Raw genomic sequence first — 18,841 nt, 5'->3', positions numbered from 1 at the left:
AGAGGGTCTCCTGATGTGAAGGAGGCTCCTAATGTAAGAGGTGGGTTGATGTAAAGGAGGGTCTCTGGTGTGTAAGGAGGGGAAACTAATGTGAAAAGGGGGGCTTCTGATGTAAAGGTTGGACTCTGATGTGAAAGGGGGCTTCTGATGTACAGGTGGGACCCGGATGTGAAAAGTTGAGACTCTGATGTGAAAGAGGGGAATTTTATGTGTAAGGAGGGACTCTGATTGAAGGGGGGCTTCTTGTGTGAGAAGGGGAAATCTGTTGTGAAAGGGGGCGGGGTTCTGAAGTGATGGTGGCTTCCTGATTTAAAGGGGGGCTCTTAATGTAAAGGGGACTCTGATGTGAAAGGAGGGAGACTCTGAGGTGAAGGGGGGTTTTGATTTTAAGGAGGGGGCTTCATACCAGAGGGGTCTAATATGGATTTTGGCAAAGGGGTCTAGTATGGATTTTGGAGGGGCCAGACTTGTTTTTACATTTTAGACTGGGGTGCCTCGAGATTTCCTGGACTTGTAAAGGGTTCAGTGACTGAATACACGTTTAGAAAGGCTGGCCTAGAGGTCCATATCTGTCTATAACGAAGGCTCCATTCACACATTAGCATTTTATGGACAGTCCCTGTAAGGCTCCATTCACACATTCTGCGCACAACCCAAAAATACATTGTTATGGGGCTCGTTCCCACGCATGTACAAAAACGCAGAATGGTTGATTACAGCGCGTTCTGTCCCAAAAAGATTGTGGTTGTAGCCGCAAATGCGCGAATAAAAGTGCGTCTATTAAAATGTGCACATTTTTGTGTGTGCGTTTTTACGTGGGAGAAAACATGCTGAATTCAAAACGCTATGTGTGAATGGAGCTTACATGAAGCACAGTTAGGGGGTATGGTGAAGGGGCACCATTGAATATTGTGGGATTCTCCATGTTGGCCATGACAGGCAGTTCCCTATTTCTCTTCCCAGTGACTATCCCAGTCCCTCATGACATGTCACCCTCTCATTCATCATGTCTAATAATCTTTATTACACTGCAGCCTCCATTAGTACACTGCCGTTCCCCAGCAGCTGGGAGGTGCATGTTGAGTATCAATGTGACAGGAGCTGTCCCCCTCCCTCCTTCTCTCTCTCATGTAGTATATTGTCCTTGTGCAGCTTCTCGCCTCCTCCCCCTTCTCCGCCTCATTACAAAGATGGCGGCCCCTGCATCAGGCTCAGGCCCGGGCGGCTCCTCGGGTGTCCCCGCCGGCTCCGCGGGCCCCGTAGGTCCCAGCACCAGTAGCAGCAGTGTGAATCCGTTTCTGAGTGATTCTGAAGAAGAAGAAGAGGAGGAGGAAGAAGAAGAAGAGGAGGAGGAGGATGATGCAGATAACGAGGAAGAAGATGTCTCTCCAATAGACGGCCGCCCGGGACCCCCGCTCGCCGGCCGCTATCCCGCGGATGACAGCGACCCCCCTTGCCTGCAGCTGGCCGGGCCCCGGCTCAGTAATGCCCTGCCGTCCGGGGAGCCGGGCCGGGTACCGCTGGATGCGGTGGCGGCGCAGTTGCTGCGGGATCAGCTGCTGCTCACAGCCCTGGAGCTGCACACTGAAATGCTGGAGACCGGGCGGGAGCTGCCAAGGCTACGGGATTATTTCTCCAACCCGGGAAACTTCGAGAGACCGACGGTTGCCGCGGCACCACCCTCCACAGGCATCTCCAACCCCAGCACTGGGGGACAGCTGAGTGAGTGTGCTGCCGGTGACAGGGGGGCGGGGCTGTCTCCATAGGTGCTGCCTGCATGTTGTCAGCATGTCATCTGTGTATAGTATTAGCGTGACCATTGCATGGGTGGTGGGGGTCACTGCTGGTTTCTGGGCTGCTTGGAAAGAAGGGTTCATTGCTAGCCTGCCTGGGTGTAGAGGATCACTGCTGGTTTCTGGGTTGACTGGGGGGAGGGGATCATTGCTGGCTTCTGGGCTGCCTGGGCAGAGGGGGGTCACTGATGGTTTCTGGGCTGCCTGGGCAGAGGGGATCATTGCTAGCCTGCCTGGGTGTAGAGGATCACTGCTGGCTTCTGGGTTGCCTGGGGGGAGGGGATCATTGCTGGGTGCAGAGGATCATTGCTGGCTTCTGGGCTGCCTGGGCAGAGGGGGGTCACTGATGGTTTCTGGGCTGCCTGGGCAGAGGGGATCATTGCTAGCCTGCTTTGGGCAGGGGATAACTGCTGGTTTCTGGCCTGCCTGGGGGCAGGGGATCACTGCTGGTTTCTGGGGGCAGGAGATCACTGCTGGTTTCTGGGCTGCCTGGGGGGAGGGGATCATTGCTGGCCTGCCTGAGTGCTGGGGATCACTGCTGGTTTCTGGGCTGCCTGGGGGGATCATTGCTGACTTGCTTGTGTAGAGAGAAGCATTGCTTTGTGCCTGGGTGCAGGGCATCATTGCTGGCCTGCCCGGGTGCAGGATGTCACTGAAAGTTTCTGGGCTGCCTGAGGGGAGGGTGTCATTGCTGGCCTGATTGTGTAGGTAGGGGGAAGCATTGCTGGTCATTCTAGTGGTGAGGATCATTGCTGGCCTGTCTGGGTGGAGGGGTTAATTGCTGGCCTGCTTTTGGGGTGGAAATCATTAGCGGTCCGCTTGTGTAATGGGTGTTTGTTGCTGGCCTGCTTGTGTAGGGGCGACCGTTGCTGGCCTGCCTTCATTTACTACGGTAGCTATTCCAAGGCTTCATGCATATTCAATGTGCTAGAATGAATTTACGGATCATACGTGCATAAACGCAAGTGCTTTACGCGCCGTTACACGCCTTTTCACACTGGATCTTTCTTCCAGCATGATCCAGTGTAGATGTGAATATTTAATGACACCTGTGTGTGAGCCCTTATATCTGACTTTCTTATATCAGCAATAGGCAGCTGAGCCTGTGGTGGCAGGCCTGGTTCTTTACTAATATACAAGTAGTAATTGTGGTGCACAGTAGCTGTTTTATTGTTGCCATTGCTTGTTTGTAGAATTCTGTTGCATGTTTGTTTCCTGCTGATACGAGCAGTGTTGATGGCACTACGGTGCATGCTTGTGGCATATTTTGTATTTACATTGGTTATACATAAGGTTTCGGTTGTTTGTGAAAAATCCCAGCCTTGTGACCTCCTCATGATTCATAACATAGGCACAAAGTTCCATTTGTTTTATACAGCCCAGGCCAGTATATTACCTAAGCTATACATGTATACCCACATTAGATGTCAAGCAGACACGCTTTGATTGCTTTGACAGGCGTGCATGTGGATGTTTTTATATAGCCAGCTACTTGGGGTTTAGTGCTGATGTCTACTGCCTGCTCTATATATCCATACTACAGCAAATCTGCACATTCACAAGAAGCTTCCCTATTGCTTAAGGAGGTGAATGCAGTCAGGCCTGAATAAGAACTGACATGTAACAAGAACCATGATGTTGACAATGTGTCCCATAGAATCATTTACACATGATAAAAGGCTCAACAAGGAAGTGCAGAGGCCAATACAATGTATAAACCAATCATACTGGGTTATAGTAGTCCGATTATCTCATTCTGAATCATGATTGGTGGATTTGTATTTGGCACCTTTCTGCTCACCTTCTTTAAATTAGATATACCATGTTTCCCCAAAAATAAGACACTGTCTTATATTTTTTTTGCCCCCAAAAAACACACTAGGTCTTATTTTCGGCGATGTCTTATTTTTTTTTATTTTTTTCACTTCAGAATGTCCGAATGCCCACTGTTTTATTTACTGACCTTAATGGTATGGTAAGAATTAGAATATTACTGTTGCTCTATATCTTTTCCTACTGGCCAGTAAAGCAGATTCCGTTCTTTCACAGGCGGAGTGCATCTGGTATCACTCCGCCTGTCACAGTAACGAAGTAGCAGCTGATGAGGCTCTGCTCCCTCCGCCGCCGCTTTCTGCTTGCTTTCTACAGCGCCGGCTTCCTTTTCCATCAGGGACAGCGATACTAGCGGTGCAGCAGTGGGGACAGTGGACAGCGCGGTAAAGTACATGCTACCACCAAGCTAGGTCTTATTTTCGGGGTATGTCTTGTATTACAGGAATCCTCTAAAATAGTGTTAGGTCTTACTTTCGGGGTAGGTGATGTTCTACCGCGTTTTGGGGAAACACGGTAGAACATCACTGACCCTAACAACCTAAACAGTGTCTCTGAGCTGCAGCATCACTCTCTGATGTCACCACAGTGCCAGGAGCTTCAAGTCCCGGGATCCTGTCGAAACGTCCAACTTTCGGCCGTGTCAGAATCCTCGGCGAGTTGTCAATTTACTGTCAGTGGGCCTGTGCGGCTTCACAATCCTCGTTGTTGCAAAGCAAAGGCAGCCAATCGGAGAGCATCTTCTGCTGACAGAATATCATGTTATGCCATCAGGTGGGCGCGCAGGCACAGTAACGCTAATTGGAGAACTTGATACTGGCTGTGGGTGGGCGCGCAGCCACACTGACGGGAGTTGGAGAATTCGACGAAGGTTGTGAAGCTGCGCAGGGGCACTGAACTCGACAAGGATTCTGACACTGCTGCGCCAGCTCTTTGAAATCTCCTACTGGCAAGTCACCGGACGTGACGACGAGTTGGCCATTTCGATAGAACATCGGCATCCTAGCTCATCCTTCTACTGCTAGACAGCATTGAGACATGGCCTCCAATACATCGCTAAAATCTCTGTCAATTACCTTGACAGGGCATTATAGAGGGCATGACAAATATTGATTGACAGCTTAATGTATACTGACAATAGGGAGACTATAGGTATGCTATGTGTCAGCACAGCTGCCTGTAGTGCAGGGGTGGGTAAACTCCAGCTGTTGTGGAACTACAAATCCCATGAGGCATTTCAAGATACTCGCAACCATAGGCCTGACTCCCAGAGACAGATGCATGATGAGATTTGTCGTTTTACCATAGCTGGAGGGCCAGAGTTTGCCTACCCCTGCTGTAGTCCATCTATATGAGCACCACAAGGCAGAATGACAATGTTACTGCTACATTGCAAGCAGTGGAGGAGTGGTGTCGCTATGTTTCAGTGACTGTCAGGTTCTAGAGATAAAGTTTAGTAAATTAACATGATAAATTAGGTTAGGCAGGTACAAGCTGTAGTGTTAGGTTAACCTTTTACTATGCACAGGCTTCAGAATTGCAGGTTGTCCTTTAATTTTCTGTGGCCATTGTGCTAGCGTATTTCTTGCCACAACAAGAAGGCATGGCTTAAGGTGGCCATACACTAGGGAATTTTAGAAGGAGCTTTCATAAGAAAGCTCTGTCATTCAAGTTTCTATTAGTTGATGGGGTCAAATTGATCATCGATTTCGACCATAGTAATGAAAAAAGTCAAAGGGGCTGGATGGAAAAAAAATTCTCGAATGAATGAAATGTTTTCATTCAGGAAACTCCATTCATTCCAAAATTGAATAGTAAAATAAAGCAAAATTTCATTTGGCATTTGTAAAGTCTCCGATGGCATTATTGGGTGGTAAAGAAAGGTCTTTCGTTCAGAAATACAGGCAGTCCCCGAGTTACATACGACTCCCACTTACATACGGAGGCTATTACTGTACAGCAGGGGTAGTTGTAATGCTACCGTGCTCGTGCCCACCTTTTTGGGTCTGGTTTGTAGTACTGTACGTACATTACAGGAAGTTGGCTTTTGTTAGGCGTGCAGCTGAGGGCTGCCCGCCTCTTTTTCCGGGTCACTGTGAGGTTTTTACTGCTGTCTGTATCCTCATTAGAAAGATTTAATCAAGCTTCCTGTCCTTGAGACCACGGGAATTGTAAGGCCCCGTTCACATTGAGCGATTTATCGCGCGGTAATTCCTGCGATATCGTGGCAAATTTCCGCGCGATATCGCTCTTCAATGCATTTCAATGGGCCAAAGGTTCCTGCTGTCGCGGGTTGTGTGTGGCTACAGCAGGACCCTTTTTAAAGCGGATTTAGCCGCGATTCAAGCTTGCTCAATGCAAACTTGAACGCGATATCGCTCGGCAAATCTCGCGATATCGCGCAATTTGCATATCGCGGAGTGTGAATGGGGCCTAAGCGTGATCATGGGAAAAAGGTGTCATCACTGAAGCTTTATCACTAATCCTTGTTTCCACAACAACCTAAAATTTACAAAATCCTTAATCGATTATAATCGATTATGTCGATTAGTTGTTGCAGCCCTAAAATCCAATTGTCTCAGGGACAGAAAGTGAGGTGAAAATTTCTGAACAGGGGCACACACAGCAAAACAAACTTTACAGGGGGTAATTATCCAAAACGAAAAAAGTTTTGGCTGGAGTTGCACTTAAAAAAAAAAAAATGTACCTGTTCCAACTTGCATACCAATTCAACTTAAGAACAAACCTATCTTGTTCGTAACCCAGGGACTGCCTGTACTAGTGTGTGGCCAGCTTTAGTCCCATAAACCTGGAAGAGACCCGGGGCGGTCTGCTGCCAGGAACCCACAAAACACTGGTGGCATGACTGCGTGTGCGCGAGATTTCACAGACTGCTTCCTGGCATGTGTGAATTAGACATTCTTAGAGGCAGCCAGGGCCGGATATGTCATAGGCAAGGATGAACAAAGTAAAGCCTTTAAAAATGGTATTTGCTGTAGGGGGTACCTCCATGCAGTTGTGTAAGCGGTAGGGGAGAGAAGTTGTTTAATGGATGAGGGTCCACTTTAAAGAGCTGAGAAATGAGGTCCCTTTGCAATAGCCATCTGGTAGCAGCTTCTCCTAAGCGCTTCTGGACCCTCTTCAGCACGGTAGACTCTTCTGAAGGTGCTCTCTCTCTCTGGGTAGCCACCTTGATGCTTCTCCAGCTTCCTCCCCCAGGCAAACTAGCCTAGGGGGCATGGAACTATCCTGACAATGACTTCCTTCCAAGGCAGCAGGCCTGGGAGCCAAAGGCTGGATGGCACACTTAGTCCTCGTTCACACCTGAACGTTTTGTAGCGCGTTCTACGCTCGACGAACGCTCTACAAAACGCTCAAACATCTAAATCCCATTGTATTCAATGGGTCTGGTTCACACCTTGGCGTATTTCAGCCCGTCCCTAACGCGCTACAAAACGGCCCACGCCTGAAAAGGTACATGTACTACTTTGGGCCGTTTTTGTTGCGCGTTTCCATTGGGATATAGCCAAGTAGCCCTCGGAAACGCGCGTTTGTTGCGCCATTTGTTTTACAACAAATCGCGGTAAAAAAACCAGGCGCCAGACGCGCATATGCAATACGCCTAGGTGTGAACCAGGCCTTAAACATCATCTTCAGACAAGGCCTGCGAGTGAAGGACCCTTCTATAAGGTCTCCCCAAATATTCTCTTCCTGAGCCCACAATATTGGTGTAAATTTCTCTGGCTGGGGGGGCTGGGATAAATATTCATCACCTACACATTGCATCTTGCCGGCACCCCGGGCAATCAAGAAGCCGGGCGGCAGGTAATGACACGTCGCCAGGCTTCATGATTGTCCGGAAATCTAGCTCCATGCTAGTGGAGATTTGTCAGCAACTGAATATTGCTGCTATAAACTGCTTATGTGACCTAAACCTTGGCCGCAACTTCCCACCTACAACTTTCAGGGTATGCTGAGGCCAGCAGCTGGGAGTTACTTGCTGAGCACAGCAGAGGCTTTAAGGGAAATATTTGTATCCATCGTCCTGCGAGGGTCTGCAAACTATGGCCAAATGATCAGTTCCAGTGTATTAGAGAAAATTCCGAGCTCTTCCATGACATTTCTGGGAGTATACTAAATGCCCCTAGTTGCCATGGATACAAGAAAGCGACAAAGTTATTTATTAAAACGTGTTAAGAAAATCCTAGCTAACCACAGACTGAACAGGAAAGGCAAAGCTAGCTTGTTATACTGAAAAAACTGCAAAAAGTGAATAATGCGATGACTATAAATGACAGCAGTTTTTAGGCCTAATTTACACCTACGATTAGGGCAGACGGCGGCAAAATCCAGCAGATTCCTGCCTCTGGGATGACGGGGTTTTGCACAGTTGTGGGAGATCAGCCAGTACAAAGCAATGAGAGGTCGATAGCAGCCACAGCTCTCTGTGGAGAGAAGAGTATGGAGAAGGGGGAATGGCTGCCATTGCTTTGTCTGTGTGTTTGTAGAAACACACAACAACTTACTAGCAGAGACAAGGGTGGCTCCATAGGTCCCTGCAAGGGAAAGGAGCCACCCTAAAACTGGATATCAGGGCCAGTGCTCAGGGGAACTGCTGATTTTACAGAAAAACGAAACATTCTAAACATCAAGAAGCAGCATCCATTGTAAGTGGGGATGCACCGATACCGTATTTTGGTATCGAGTATGAGTACCAATACATTTTTTATTTTTTTCGGTACTCGCCGATACAATTACCAGAAGTACCATTTAAGGAAGCTGAGCAGCATGTAATAACTCGTCATTACCCACCCTCCAGCTTCCTGATTAGTCAGGAAGCCGGCTCCATGTTCCTTCGTCACCAGGTGATGAGGAAGCATGGAGGCGGCTTTCTGGCCAATCAGAAAGCTGAGGGGTGGGTAATGATTTGCCGCCCGGCTTCTTGATTGGCCAGCTGCCCAACCATCCTGATAATGAAACTTCCATTATCAGGAAGCCGGGTGGCAAATCATTACACACCGCCAGGCTTCCTGATTGGCTGGTAAGCCGACTCCATGCTCCCTCGTCACCTAGTTGCAAGGGAGCATAGAACCGTCTTCCCAGCCAATCAGGAAGCCAGCTCCATGCTCCCTGATGCCGAGGGAGCATGGAGCCAGCTTCCCGGCCAATCGGGAAGCCGCGCGGCGTGTAATGACTCGCCGCCTGGCTTCCTGATACCGGAAGTTCCAGTATCGGGATAAGTATCAGTGCATCGCTAATTGTAAGTGATGTAACAAGCATCTGGAATAGCTTGAAAACCTTTTGACTTTAATATCACTTTAGAGATCTGTTTTGGCTGGATTGGCCTTTTTTATGAATGGACATAAAAAATACAAAGAAGTAACCATGTCTGTGAATAATTTCTTGCTTAGTTGGGGAACCCTCTAGAATAAAAAAAATGCACCTTGCTTCAGACAAATAATACTAGAATACAGATTCTGTATAGTTCACATCATTTGGGCTGAGGAAGGTACCTTAGTTCTACATGTTAGTCCAAGGCATTGTATGAAAAAATGCATCTTCCGTAGGCACCGTGAATGGTACCTCATTTGAAAAAAGGGAAAAGGGGGGGCTAACTCTGTCGGTTTACCCCCTATTATAAAATGTAAAATAGGCTAACAAAAGAAACCCTTCACTTGACAAATACATGCATGAAAAACACAATCTATAATTAATAATAATAATAATAATAATGGCTAACATTCCAATGTAGCAGGAGCGGGCAACCCCAGCCCTCCAGCTGTTGTGGAACTACAAGTCTCATGAGGCATTGCAAGGCTGACAGTTACAGGCCTGACTGGCAGAGGCATGATAGGATTTGTAGTTAAAGCACAGCTGGAGTTGGCCACCCCTGCAAAGAATAGAGTCCTTTTACCATGTTTTAGAAGTATAAACAGCTTGTGTTCAGGAGTTTTTTTTTTTCCTTCAGTGGACTTTACTGTCCTGTGATTGTCATATGATCTGGACTAGACATTCTTGCAGTTTGTCATAGTTTTGGAATCAAGTCCATTGTAATTGTAACCACACAGACATTTATATTCTAGCAGCGGGGAGTTAAAGGGAAGGTCAACTCTTTGAGAAAAAAGAATGAATGCACGCTTCTTTATAAAAGAAAAACGTGCATTTATTTATTTATGTTCTCGGGGCCAGTAAAGTATTGCAATGCTCTGGCTCCTGCAGACTCTTCCTTCTGTCCATGTTGCTGAATGTCTACTCTGCGGTACAGACATTCAACAACATTAACAGAGGGAGGTATGAATGGACTACAATCCAGCACGATCGGCGGTGGTGTGCGATTCTGTGACCGCCCGGCCATCCACGCGGTTTTGCGCATGATTGCCATGCGATAACGGATCGCCCACTCCGCGCACAAACACAATGCCCCATGCATGCAGGTATTTGCATGCAGATGATAGGGGTTGGTTTCAATTTTTTAGATTTTATTTTACTTTTTTTATTTTTGCTTTGTAATATTTTTTTATTTTTATCATTTATTTTTATTTTTTACTTTATCGCCTTTGTATTTTTCCCTTTTTTTTTTTTTTATGTGGTTACATTTTTAAATGTTATATATTTTTTACTTCTTTTTTTTTTTATATTCACTTGACTTTATTGCTATCACACAAGGGGTGACAAACCCTTGTGTGATAGCTTTTGGAGGTGACACTGTGCTAGAACACAGGAGTTCTAGCACAGTACTGTGCTCGTTCTCCTGTGGCAGGAAGGCTGCATTCCTGTGTCGAAGACCACGGCAAAAAGGAAGCCCAGGTGCAGAGAGAGAGGCAGCCGGGAGCGGTACACGGCCAGTCGCCAGAGAGAGATAGAGGGGAGGGGGATTGAGATTCAGGCGTTACAAGTGGTTTTGGACGGCTGCACGGCCGTTTAAAATCACTTGTACGAAACGGCTCCCACACTACATTTAGCCGTGCTGCTTGCCTGCAGCCGGGCTAAATGTAGAAAGAAACTACTCGCCCGGCGCCCGAAACTGGCTGTCGGGCGATAGGAATTCCACACCCCTGGTGTTTAACTACTTGCTGTCCAGAACAATTTCCTAATATTTGCACACAAATCTGAATTTTTGGCTAGAAAACAGCCTAAAACCCTGGAATAATTAGTATATTTTCTGAAAGCAGAGGCCCTGTAGAATAAAAAAAATGCTTGTTGCAATTTTTGATGTTGCATGGTATTTGCACAAATGTTTATCAAACCCGTGTTTTTAGGATAAGATGCCCTAAAATGAAATTTAGTGCACAGAAATAGAACATAATATCCAATTTTTTGGTAAAATATAAAAGACGGGGTCATGCCGGGTAAATGGATACAAAACATGTCAAGCCTTAAAATATTCTGCTCATCAGTTTAGTGTTAACAGTGATTGATGGCCCTAGATTTATCGCTGTCACTCCCACGTTCACGGCGTGGGCACACCTGACGCATGTTTGCACTTGTATGTGCATGCACGTGGGGGCGGGGGACTTGAAAAATGTTTTTTGCATTTACAAAATGACTTAGCAATAAAGTGCAAACATTTTTTTTTTTTTATCACATAAGGGGCTAACAAGCCCCCTATGTAATGGCAAATATGATGTGACATGTCCTCTTTATGGAGACATTAAGGGTCTGCAGACCCCTAATGTCACCTAGGAACCCCAAAGATGCTGATGAAGCAGCAATCTGCGTCACAAGCTTCTTCTCCTGGCTGTTGGAGCCGGAGAATGTAAATAGTGACATCGAAAGTGATGTAATACACATCACTTCCGGGTCTGGTGTTTGGACGCACGGGGGACAGCGGAGCAGGGAGGGGGCCCCACATTCCACCGCATGGTACAAGCGATCCAGTGGCTATATATCAGTCGGATTGCTTGTATCTAAACAGCTATCTCCGGCTGTTTAAAACGATATCAAGAACACGGCTGCTTCTTTGGTCAAATTACTTCAGGACAGGATGGTTTTTTTGATGGTGGGCGGTCCTGAAGTAGTTAAAGAACTTAACCCTGCACTGCAAGGGTTAAGTGCTCATTTTATGTGGTCTATGGCTGGGGGGAAAATAAGTTATACTCACCCGATCCTCCGAGCCAGCCTGCTCTTAGACCTGTGCCTGGTACCTCTCCCCCTCCACTGCAGAGGTCCCTGAGTCGTCACATTCTATACACAGTGTATAGGACGTAAGGACACCGAGGGAAATGCCATTGCTGCCACAGAGGAGGAGACAGGCAGAAGGGAACGCTGCCACAGCTGGCTGGCCCAGAAGATCAGATGAGTATAACGTTATTTTCAGCCCTAGACCAAAATGAGCAGTGTGGTTGTGGCTCCACTGCAAGGGTTAAAAAAATAAAGAAGTTACCCTGAGCTGGCAATAAATAGCGTGCTATATACTGAGTTTTTGGGTCAGAGGAGGAGGTTAGTATGTCCTCCTGTGACCCTGAAGAGAACTATGGCCAAAAAGGGTTAGGCCATAGTTCTCCTTTGAATTATGTGATCCATTGCATTCCGGCCGCTAACCGTGCCAGAACGCGGTGGATGTGGTGTGAACTGGCCCTCCTAGTTTTCTCTCCATTACAGGTTCTGGCCGGATTGTAAATGAGTAGTTTGTTTGATGTCTTGTATAGATCTATGCTTCCACTGTCAGCATTTTATAGCAGTTTGTATCTAAAAACTGAATCTGCTATATGAAAGGGGGGAAAAAAGATGCTGAACTATGCAGATTTTAATTTTTCATTGTTTTAAGATTAACCTCTTGTTGTCAGTCACCAAAGTTCACAACTCCTTTGGCCGTGCCTAGTACAAATGAGACGATTTTCATCAAGAAGTTAAAGGGGTTGTTAATCACCAATGTCGTTTTTACAACGTAAGGTTGGAAATTGACTCCCAATTCAAGATATAAGGAGTATAAAAAATGCTTTTTTTGTTTTTTTCCTACTAGTCACATGACTGAATTGCTCTTTTTGGATCCAAATGCTGCAGGCGGTGGATGGGACCAGTCTGCCCTGCCATAACTTGAAGGAGCTGCTTGCCCACCCTGCTAGGCTTCCAGCTGCCTACATCACCAGCAACACCTGATGGGGTGGGTATGAGAATTTGACAGAGGCTCCTCCTGTCATTGCCATTCACATCAAAGCAGAATGGTCCATGGGCCGGGTCCTTTAAAGGAGAACTATGAGGCGAGTAAAAAATCACTCAGCCTCATAGTTGTAGCCGACCTGTGACAATGAAACTGTCACAGGTCGGCTCAATAGGTCGGGAAGTGAGCGAACACATACCGTCGTTCGCTCACTTCTCGATCCTGTCCCTGCAGAGAGCCGTGACTGTCACTCACAGCTCCCTGAAGGGATTCCCCCCCCCTCCCCTTTCCGATCTTCTAGCGCTGACTGGAGGAACGAATGGGGGAGGCTACATAGGGATAGGCAGAGCCAGCTGTCAATCACGCAGCTGGGTGGATCTGGACAGTAATGTCGGGATCCGGCCCGGCTGCGGCGTTCTCAGTATACCGCAAGCTGCAGCTCGTGGTATACTGAGCTTTGGGTCATGGGACGGCGCTAGTTTATGTCCTCCCGTGACCCTGAGGAGAACTATGGGGGAAAACTGCATAGTTCTCCTTTTTAATATCCAGCACCACTCTCAGAATACAATGTACACAGCAGAAGATTAGCTCATCCAGGCTGTTGCAGCAATCTGTGTTTATAACAGTGTATATCGAGCTCAAGTCTCATTCCTGACCTCCGCCATGCCACGCTGTAACCCCCTCACCCTTGACCACATTCTTCTAGGCAAGGCGAAGCCTCTGTATTGTCAAGTCAGGGCTGCACCAATCCCAGGGACCAGGTAGCCATTGCTTCTTAAAATTTACAGCTGATGTATAACTTTTGAGGTTTTCTATAGTTGTCAAGGACGGTGGCCTCCATAAAAAGAAAGAAAAAAAAACAAGAAAAATCCTGCTGGCCCCCGTATTGGACCAACTGGCTCCGTGTTAATGTGTCCCTCACTGATTTAGAAGACCATATAGCTATGTAATGTAATATTCTGCAGTTTTGCCAATGGCAAACCACAGCACTGTTAGCACTATAGTATTTTGTGGGGCACCAATGCCATTATTGGACCATTGTTTCCCCCTGCTGCAATTTTAGGCTCCCCAGCTTTAAAAAGCTCCCATGCTATAGCATTGTGATATTATGTGTTATGGGATCATAATATAATGTGCTATAGGGGCATTGTATGATGTGTAGGATGGTCATCATCAAACTATGTCCCTATAAACGGCCATATTTGCACACCTGATCACAGTATTCCACACCCACTAATTGCAGTGAAGTGCTACCCATACATTATGAGGTAGGCCCAGACTCTCATATTCCCCGGCAGGCCCCAGTTGTCCCAGTCTCTCCCTGTTTTCTGAGGTTTCAGCAGCACTCAGGAATTTACGTTAAAGGAGAACTATGAGGAGTGAAAATCGCTCAACCTCAATTAAACTGTCACAGGTCGGCTCAATAGATCGGGAAGTGAGCGAACACATACCGTCGCTCGCTCACTCCCTGCAGAGTGCTGTGACTGTCGCTCCCTGTAGGGAACCCCCCCGTCCGATTCTCCAGTGCTGACTGGCGGAACGGACGGGGGTGGGGGCGGATACAGCTGGCTCTGCCTCTAGATAGGCAGAGCCAGCTGTCAATCACGCAGCTGGGTGGATCTTGACAGTAATGTCGGGATCCGTCCCGGCTGCGGCGTTCTCCAGTATACCGCGAGCTGTAGCTCGGTTTTCTGAGCTTTGGGTCACGTGGGGACACTAGTTTGTGTCCTCCAGTGACCCTGGGGAGAACTATGGGGAAAAACACTGACCCCATAGTTCTCCTTTTTAACGCTTCTTTTTTGTTTTTGGGAAAATGATGAAACTTGCTGGCATTTAAGTTAGCTGGATTCTGGCAGATTACGTTGCAGATGCGTTTTTTACTTTATGCTTTGGTCCTTGCACTGTTTTATGAGTTAGACCTCTTAGTATCATTAGAGTGATAATGATAGTGCCTGTAAATTCCAGGCTGTGCTAAAGAAGCAAGAGCTGTCCCGGAGCATTGGTTTCATGGGGTAGTGTTACAGGTTACAGAGAATGCACAGTCCAGCACTAGGGTGACAAAATAAGAATTGGCAACTAAAAGAGAACCTGTCATGACCATATAGTAGCTGCCTTTGCTGGGGGTTTTTTAGGTCGCATTCACACCAGATGCAATGGCATCTGTTTTTCAAGGACATCTGAAAGAGAATAGAAGCAGTTCACACCAGGGCAATGCATTGATGTGAGCTTCCCTGCACTGAAGAAGAAAAGTACAGGAGTTTTTTTCTTCAGTGGACTTTACTGTGCTGTGATTGAAGGCCAGGGATAGATTTTTGTAGCTGGGGAAGGCAGCAGTTAAATGTATGGGCACAAAATCACTTTAAAAGACAAGGTCTGGGACTGTCATCCTGATCTGGCTTCTCTATTTAGTAAAGCAGTGACCTGGAACAAGCATGTAGCATGAAAATGAAGACTTCACTAGCGGCAGCCTGTTCCCGATCAGTGACTTCGTCAAGCAAAATCTCTTAAAGCAAAGATGTAAATAACGGCTCTGAAAAGCCCTCCGCTTTTAAGAGCCAAATCAGCAATCCATATTTCACTCAAATGTGTTTTGAGGTCAGTATAGGCTTTAGTTTCTGTAGAATATAGAAGTACTTTTTCTTTGGGCTTTCTTTCAAAATCCTTTTTTTAGTTAGTAAGTGTATTATGTAAATAAGAACGCCTTAACTGTTTGGCCTCTGAAATTGACAAAAGTACAAATAAAAAATCAGTATATATCAAGTAAATTGCTGGTCACTTTCTTTGTTGACCCTCTTCTTTCATAATGGCAATATCAATACATGCTGAAAATACGGAGAAGTGCTGCAGAAAAGCTGAGATGTTAAATGTCTAATATCTTTTTTAGATTCTCCATATACTATAATATTATTGTGGTCTGCCCTTTTAATGTCTCCCAGACTGCATCCCAGAAGCTTTGTTGATGATGCATTTAGAGGCCCCCGTGGAGGTTTTCTTATCTTGATTTGATTATGTTTCAATTTGCTGAATAATTTTCTTTGAAAGGCATCCTTTCATTAGGCAGTTCACTTTCTGATCATCACAATATGCTGCTAGTTATGATTCCTTTTCAGATCTTTCGTCCGCTTGCCTTTTATAGGGGTCCTTGAAAGAGGCTATACATTTCAGGGGTGTGGAGATTTAAAAAAATAAACTACTTGCCCAAGGACTAAAGTGGGGGCCCAATCTAAGTACTGATACAAAAAATTATTTTAACCAAAACTGTATTTAACTGCTCCAAGAAGCACTTCTCATTGGTCAGTGCAGTCAGGTGATTACGCTGACCATAGAGTGCTCACAATTTGCAAGCAAAATTCAAAGTCCATGGTGCAGGGCTGCACTGGACGGCAGTATGGGGTAAAAGCGTTCCAGAGGAGGGGAAGGACCATTCGCTGAAAGGTAAGTATAGAAGGGGGCCGGGGCTGGGAAGGGGCCCAGATTTTAGGTGGGTAATTTCATTTTCCCAAATTACTTAGGGAAACACGCACATTGTGCGTGTTAGAGGGTGCTGCTGCCCAGCTACCACAAAATGTCACACAGTGGAATAGGGGCAGCACACACACGTACAATGTCCTACTCGTACATTTATTTGCATGCAGATGATGAGGCGACAGGTTTGGTTTTAATTTTTTCTTTTACTTTTTTTTACATTTTTATTTATCTTACCTTTTAATTTTTGTATTTATATTGCTTAATTTTTTACCCATTTTTTTGTATTATCATTTTCTATTTAAAAACAGAAATATATATATATTTTTTTTTTTGTAGGAAGGCATTTAAAAATATGTCTTAGATCCTTTGTTCTCAACTGGTGGGTCGCGACCTTGTGTTCTGTGGGTCACTGCATGCCTTCCACTTTTCTAGGTGAGAGGCTCCTCTGCCTCCCCCTAGTGTAGCACTGTCAGTTCTTGCGCCAAGCAGCCATTCGAAATATGCTGCCTGGCGCCAAGTGATGGCTTGAGATGGGATGGGGATATGGCCGCGAGGGAGCTTCCTCCATAAATGCATTGCTTACAGCTTCCTCACTTGTCCTATAGAGGTGCCTGGACCTGACTGACATCAAGGATCTAAAACATATTTTTAAATGCCTTCCTACATAGTCACTGCTTTTAAAACCTAAAACACTTTATATGGATTGTGCTCCCGACACCTCTACAGGGTGCGCAAGGGAGGTGTACAAGCAGTGCAGATATGGATGGAGCTCTGTCACAGCACAGCAGCCCACACTGAACCCCAGGCTGAGGATCCACTCCAGTTCTCGTAAGGTAGGGAGACTTGGTAGACCTTAAAAAAAAAAAAAAAGTTTAATTGCATAGTGCCGTGCGATTAAAGCACTGTACCACGCAATCACACCTACCGTGCATTCTGGGATGGGAGGTGTGTTGCCATTCATTTGAATGGATGGTACCCCAAACGCACCTCCCACCCACAGTTCGTACGCCCGTACAGGAACGCACAGTACCCTAATGCTGTGCGTTCCATTGCAGTGCGACTTGGGTCGTGACTTAATGACCAAGGACATATGTGGGCCCTGATGTTACAGAGGTTGAGAACCACTGTCTTAGATGAAGGTAATTTATGTTTCAGGCAACAAATCTTAGCCAAGTTCCTAACCAGTAATCCTATAGAAGAGAACTACCAATTTGGTGTGGGCCTCCAAATTCACGCTTAACTGAACCAATTCAAGTACCCAAACAAGTTGTAAATTTGGTTATCCACAAGGAGCCTGTGCCTTCTCAACCCATAGGATTTTACTGCTGGGTTAGGTTTAATCATTTGTGCAAGTATAGGCCTGTTCATCCTTACTAGTGTCTTATGAGTTTATAAGAAATGTGACCCTTTGTGAGATGATGCAAGATTCCTTTTGTCTGAAGCAGAATATTTATTAGCTGTATAAATATAGGTTTTATCTAAGATTCTGAATACCTGCCTAGCAAGTTTATAGTCTATCCAGAACATTACAAATGGTTGAGCTCATATGTGTAATTTGATGTATATTTTTGTTATTGAACTCGTGGCATTATCGTTGGTGGTACCAATGAGTTTATATGGTGTTATTTCATGTATAAGGTGAAGCGTGAGGACCCATTGGCATAAGTAATTAGAGATTGCTCTGCCAGGAAGACAAACTAAAGTGCGAGTTAAAGAAAAATTCACTGCGTCAGTATTCGTGAATTATGCTTTAGTCTGTAAAAGAAACGCAAACAAAACAGTTCTGCAAAATCAAGAATGAATACAACATAATGTTTGATTGAATATAGAGTTGCATTAACTAGTCATCTTTATATCTGCCTAGGATCAGACTTCATAGCAAGGAATATCTTCTAACCTGAGCATGGCCTGGTTAACCGCACTACTTTGTATTTCTTCAATGTCCACAGACTTTCAACTTCTGGAAATACAGAGTGTGAGCAAATTGTGGCATAATGGACTTGTCATTCAGTTAAAATAACTTCCTGTGTCACTTGTCATTATGAAATAAGTGCTGTGTTGCAAACAGACTAGTTGGGCAGTATACATACTTACACATATTTCATTTGTATAGCCCTGTTATCCTTATCCTGAACAACCGCCTGATGTGTTTGAGACAATTACATGGATAACATATCTGACTCTTAGCCTGTCTGACATGAGATTAAATATATTTGTGTTTTATCTATCTACATATATATATATATCATGTTAAAGCAGAACTCTAGGGGAAATTTTTTCTTAACCCTTGCAGTGGGCCTTTCCCCCTCAGTGCAATGGTTAAGTGCTTGTTTGTGTACAGGTTCAAAAATAAAAAAAAGGTTATACTCCATCTTCCAAACCTGCTGGCTGTTAGACTGGTCCCTGGAGCCCCTCTCCGCTGCAGCAGTCTAAGGAACCTTGAACCATCATGTTCTATACACTGTATAGGACAGGGGTAGCAAACCTCCGGCCCTCCAGCTGTGGTGGAACTACAAATCCCATGAGGCATTGTAAGATTCTCACAGCCATGACTCCTGAAGAGATTTGTAGTTTCACCACAGCTGGAGGGCTGGAGGTTTGCTACCCCTGCTATAGGACATGAGGATGCCGAGGGCCATTCCATCGCTAC

The 18,841-nt window shown here is 45.8% G+C and overlaps 1 protein-coding gene across 5 annotated transcripts in view; it reads left to right on the top strand.

The window, feature by feature from the left end:
* The first annotated feature begins 1,112 nt into the window (after positions 1–1,112).
* The window catches only part of KIAA1468 (KIAA1468 ortholog), a 108,029-nt gene continuing 90,300 nt past the window's right edge, over positions 1,113–18,841 (top strand). For 4 of the 5 annotated variants that reach the window (XM_018570241.1, XM_018570239.1, XM_018570238.1 and 1 more), the window contains exon 1: positions 1,113–1,722. In XM_018570241.1, coding sequence (XP_018425743.1) covers positions 1,191–1,722 — 532 coding nt within the window. In that variant the 5' untranslated portion in view covers positions 1,113–1,190. The remainder of the gene's footprint in view (positions 1,723–18,841) is intronic. The other variant, XM_018570242.1, reaches the window with a different exon arrangement.

Source organism: Nanorana parkeri, unplaced genomic scaffold (assembly GCF_000935625.1).
Source record: "Nanorana parkeri isolate BGI_ZX_2015 unplaced genomic scaffold, ASM93562v1 scaffold1484, whole genome shotgun sequence".
NCBI lineage: Eukaryota > Metazoa > Chordata > Amphibia > Anura > Dicroglossidae > Nanorana > Nanorana parkeri.
The sequence above is the reverse complement of the archived record's forward strand: the minus strand, read 5'-3'. Positions and strand labels throughout refer to the sequence as shown.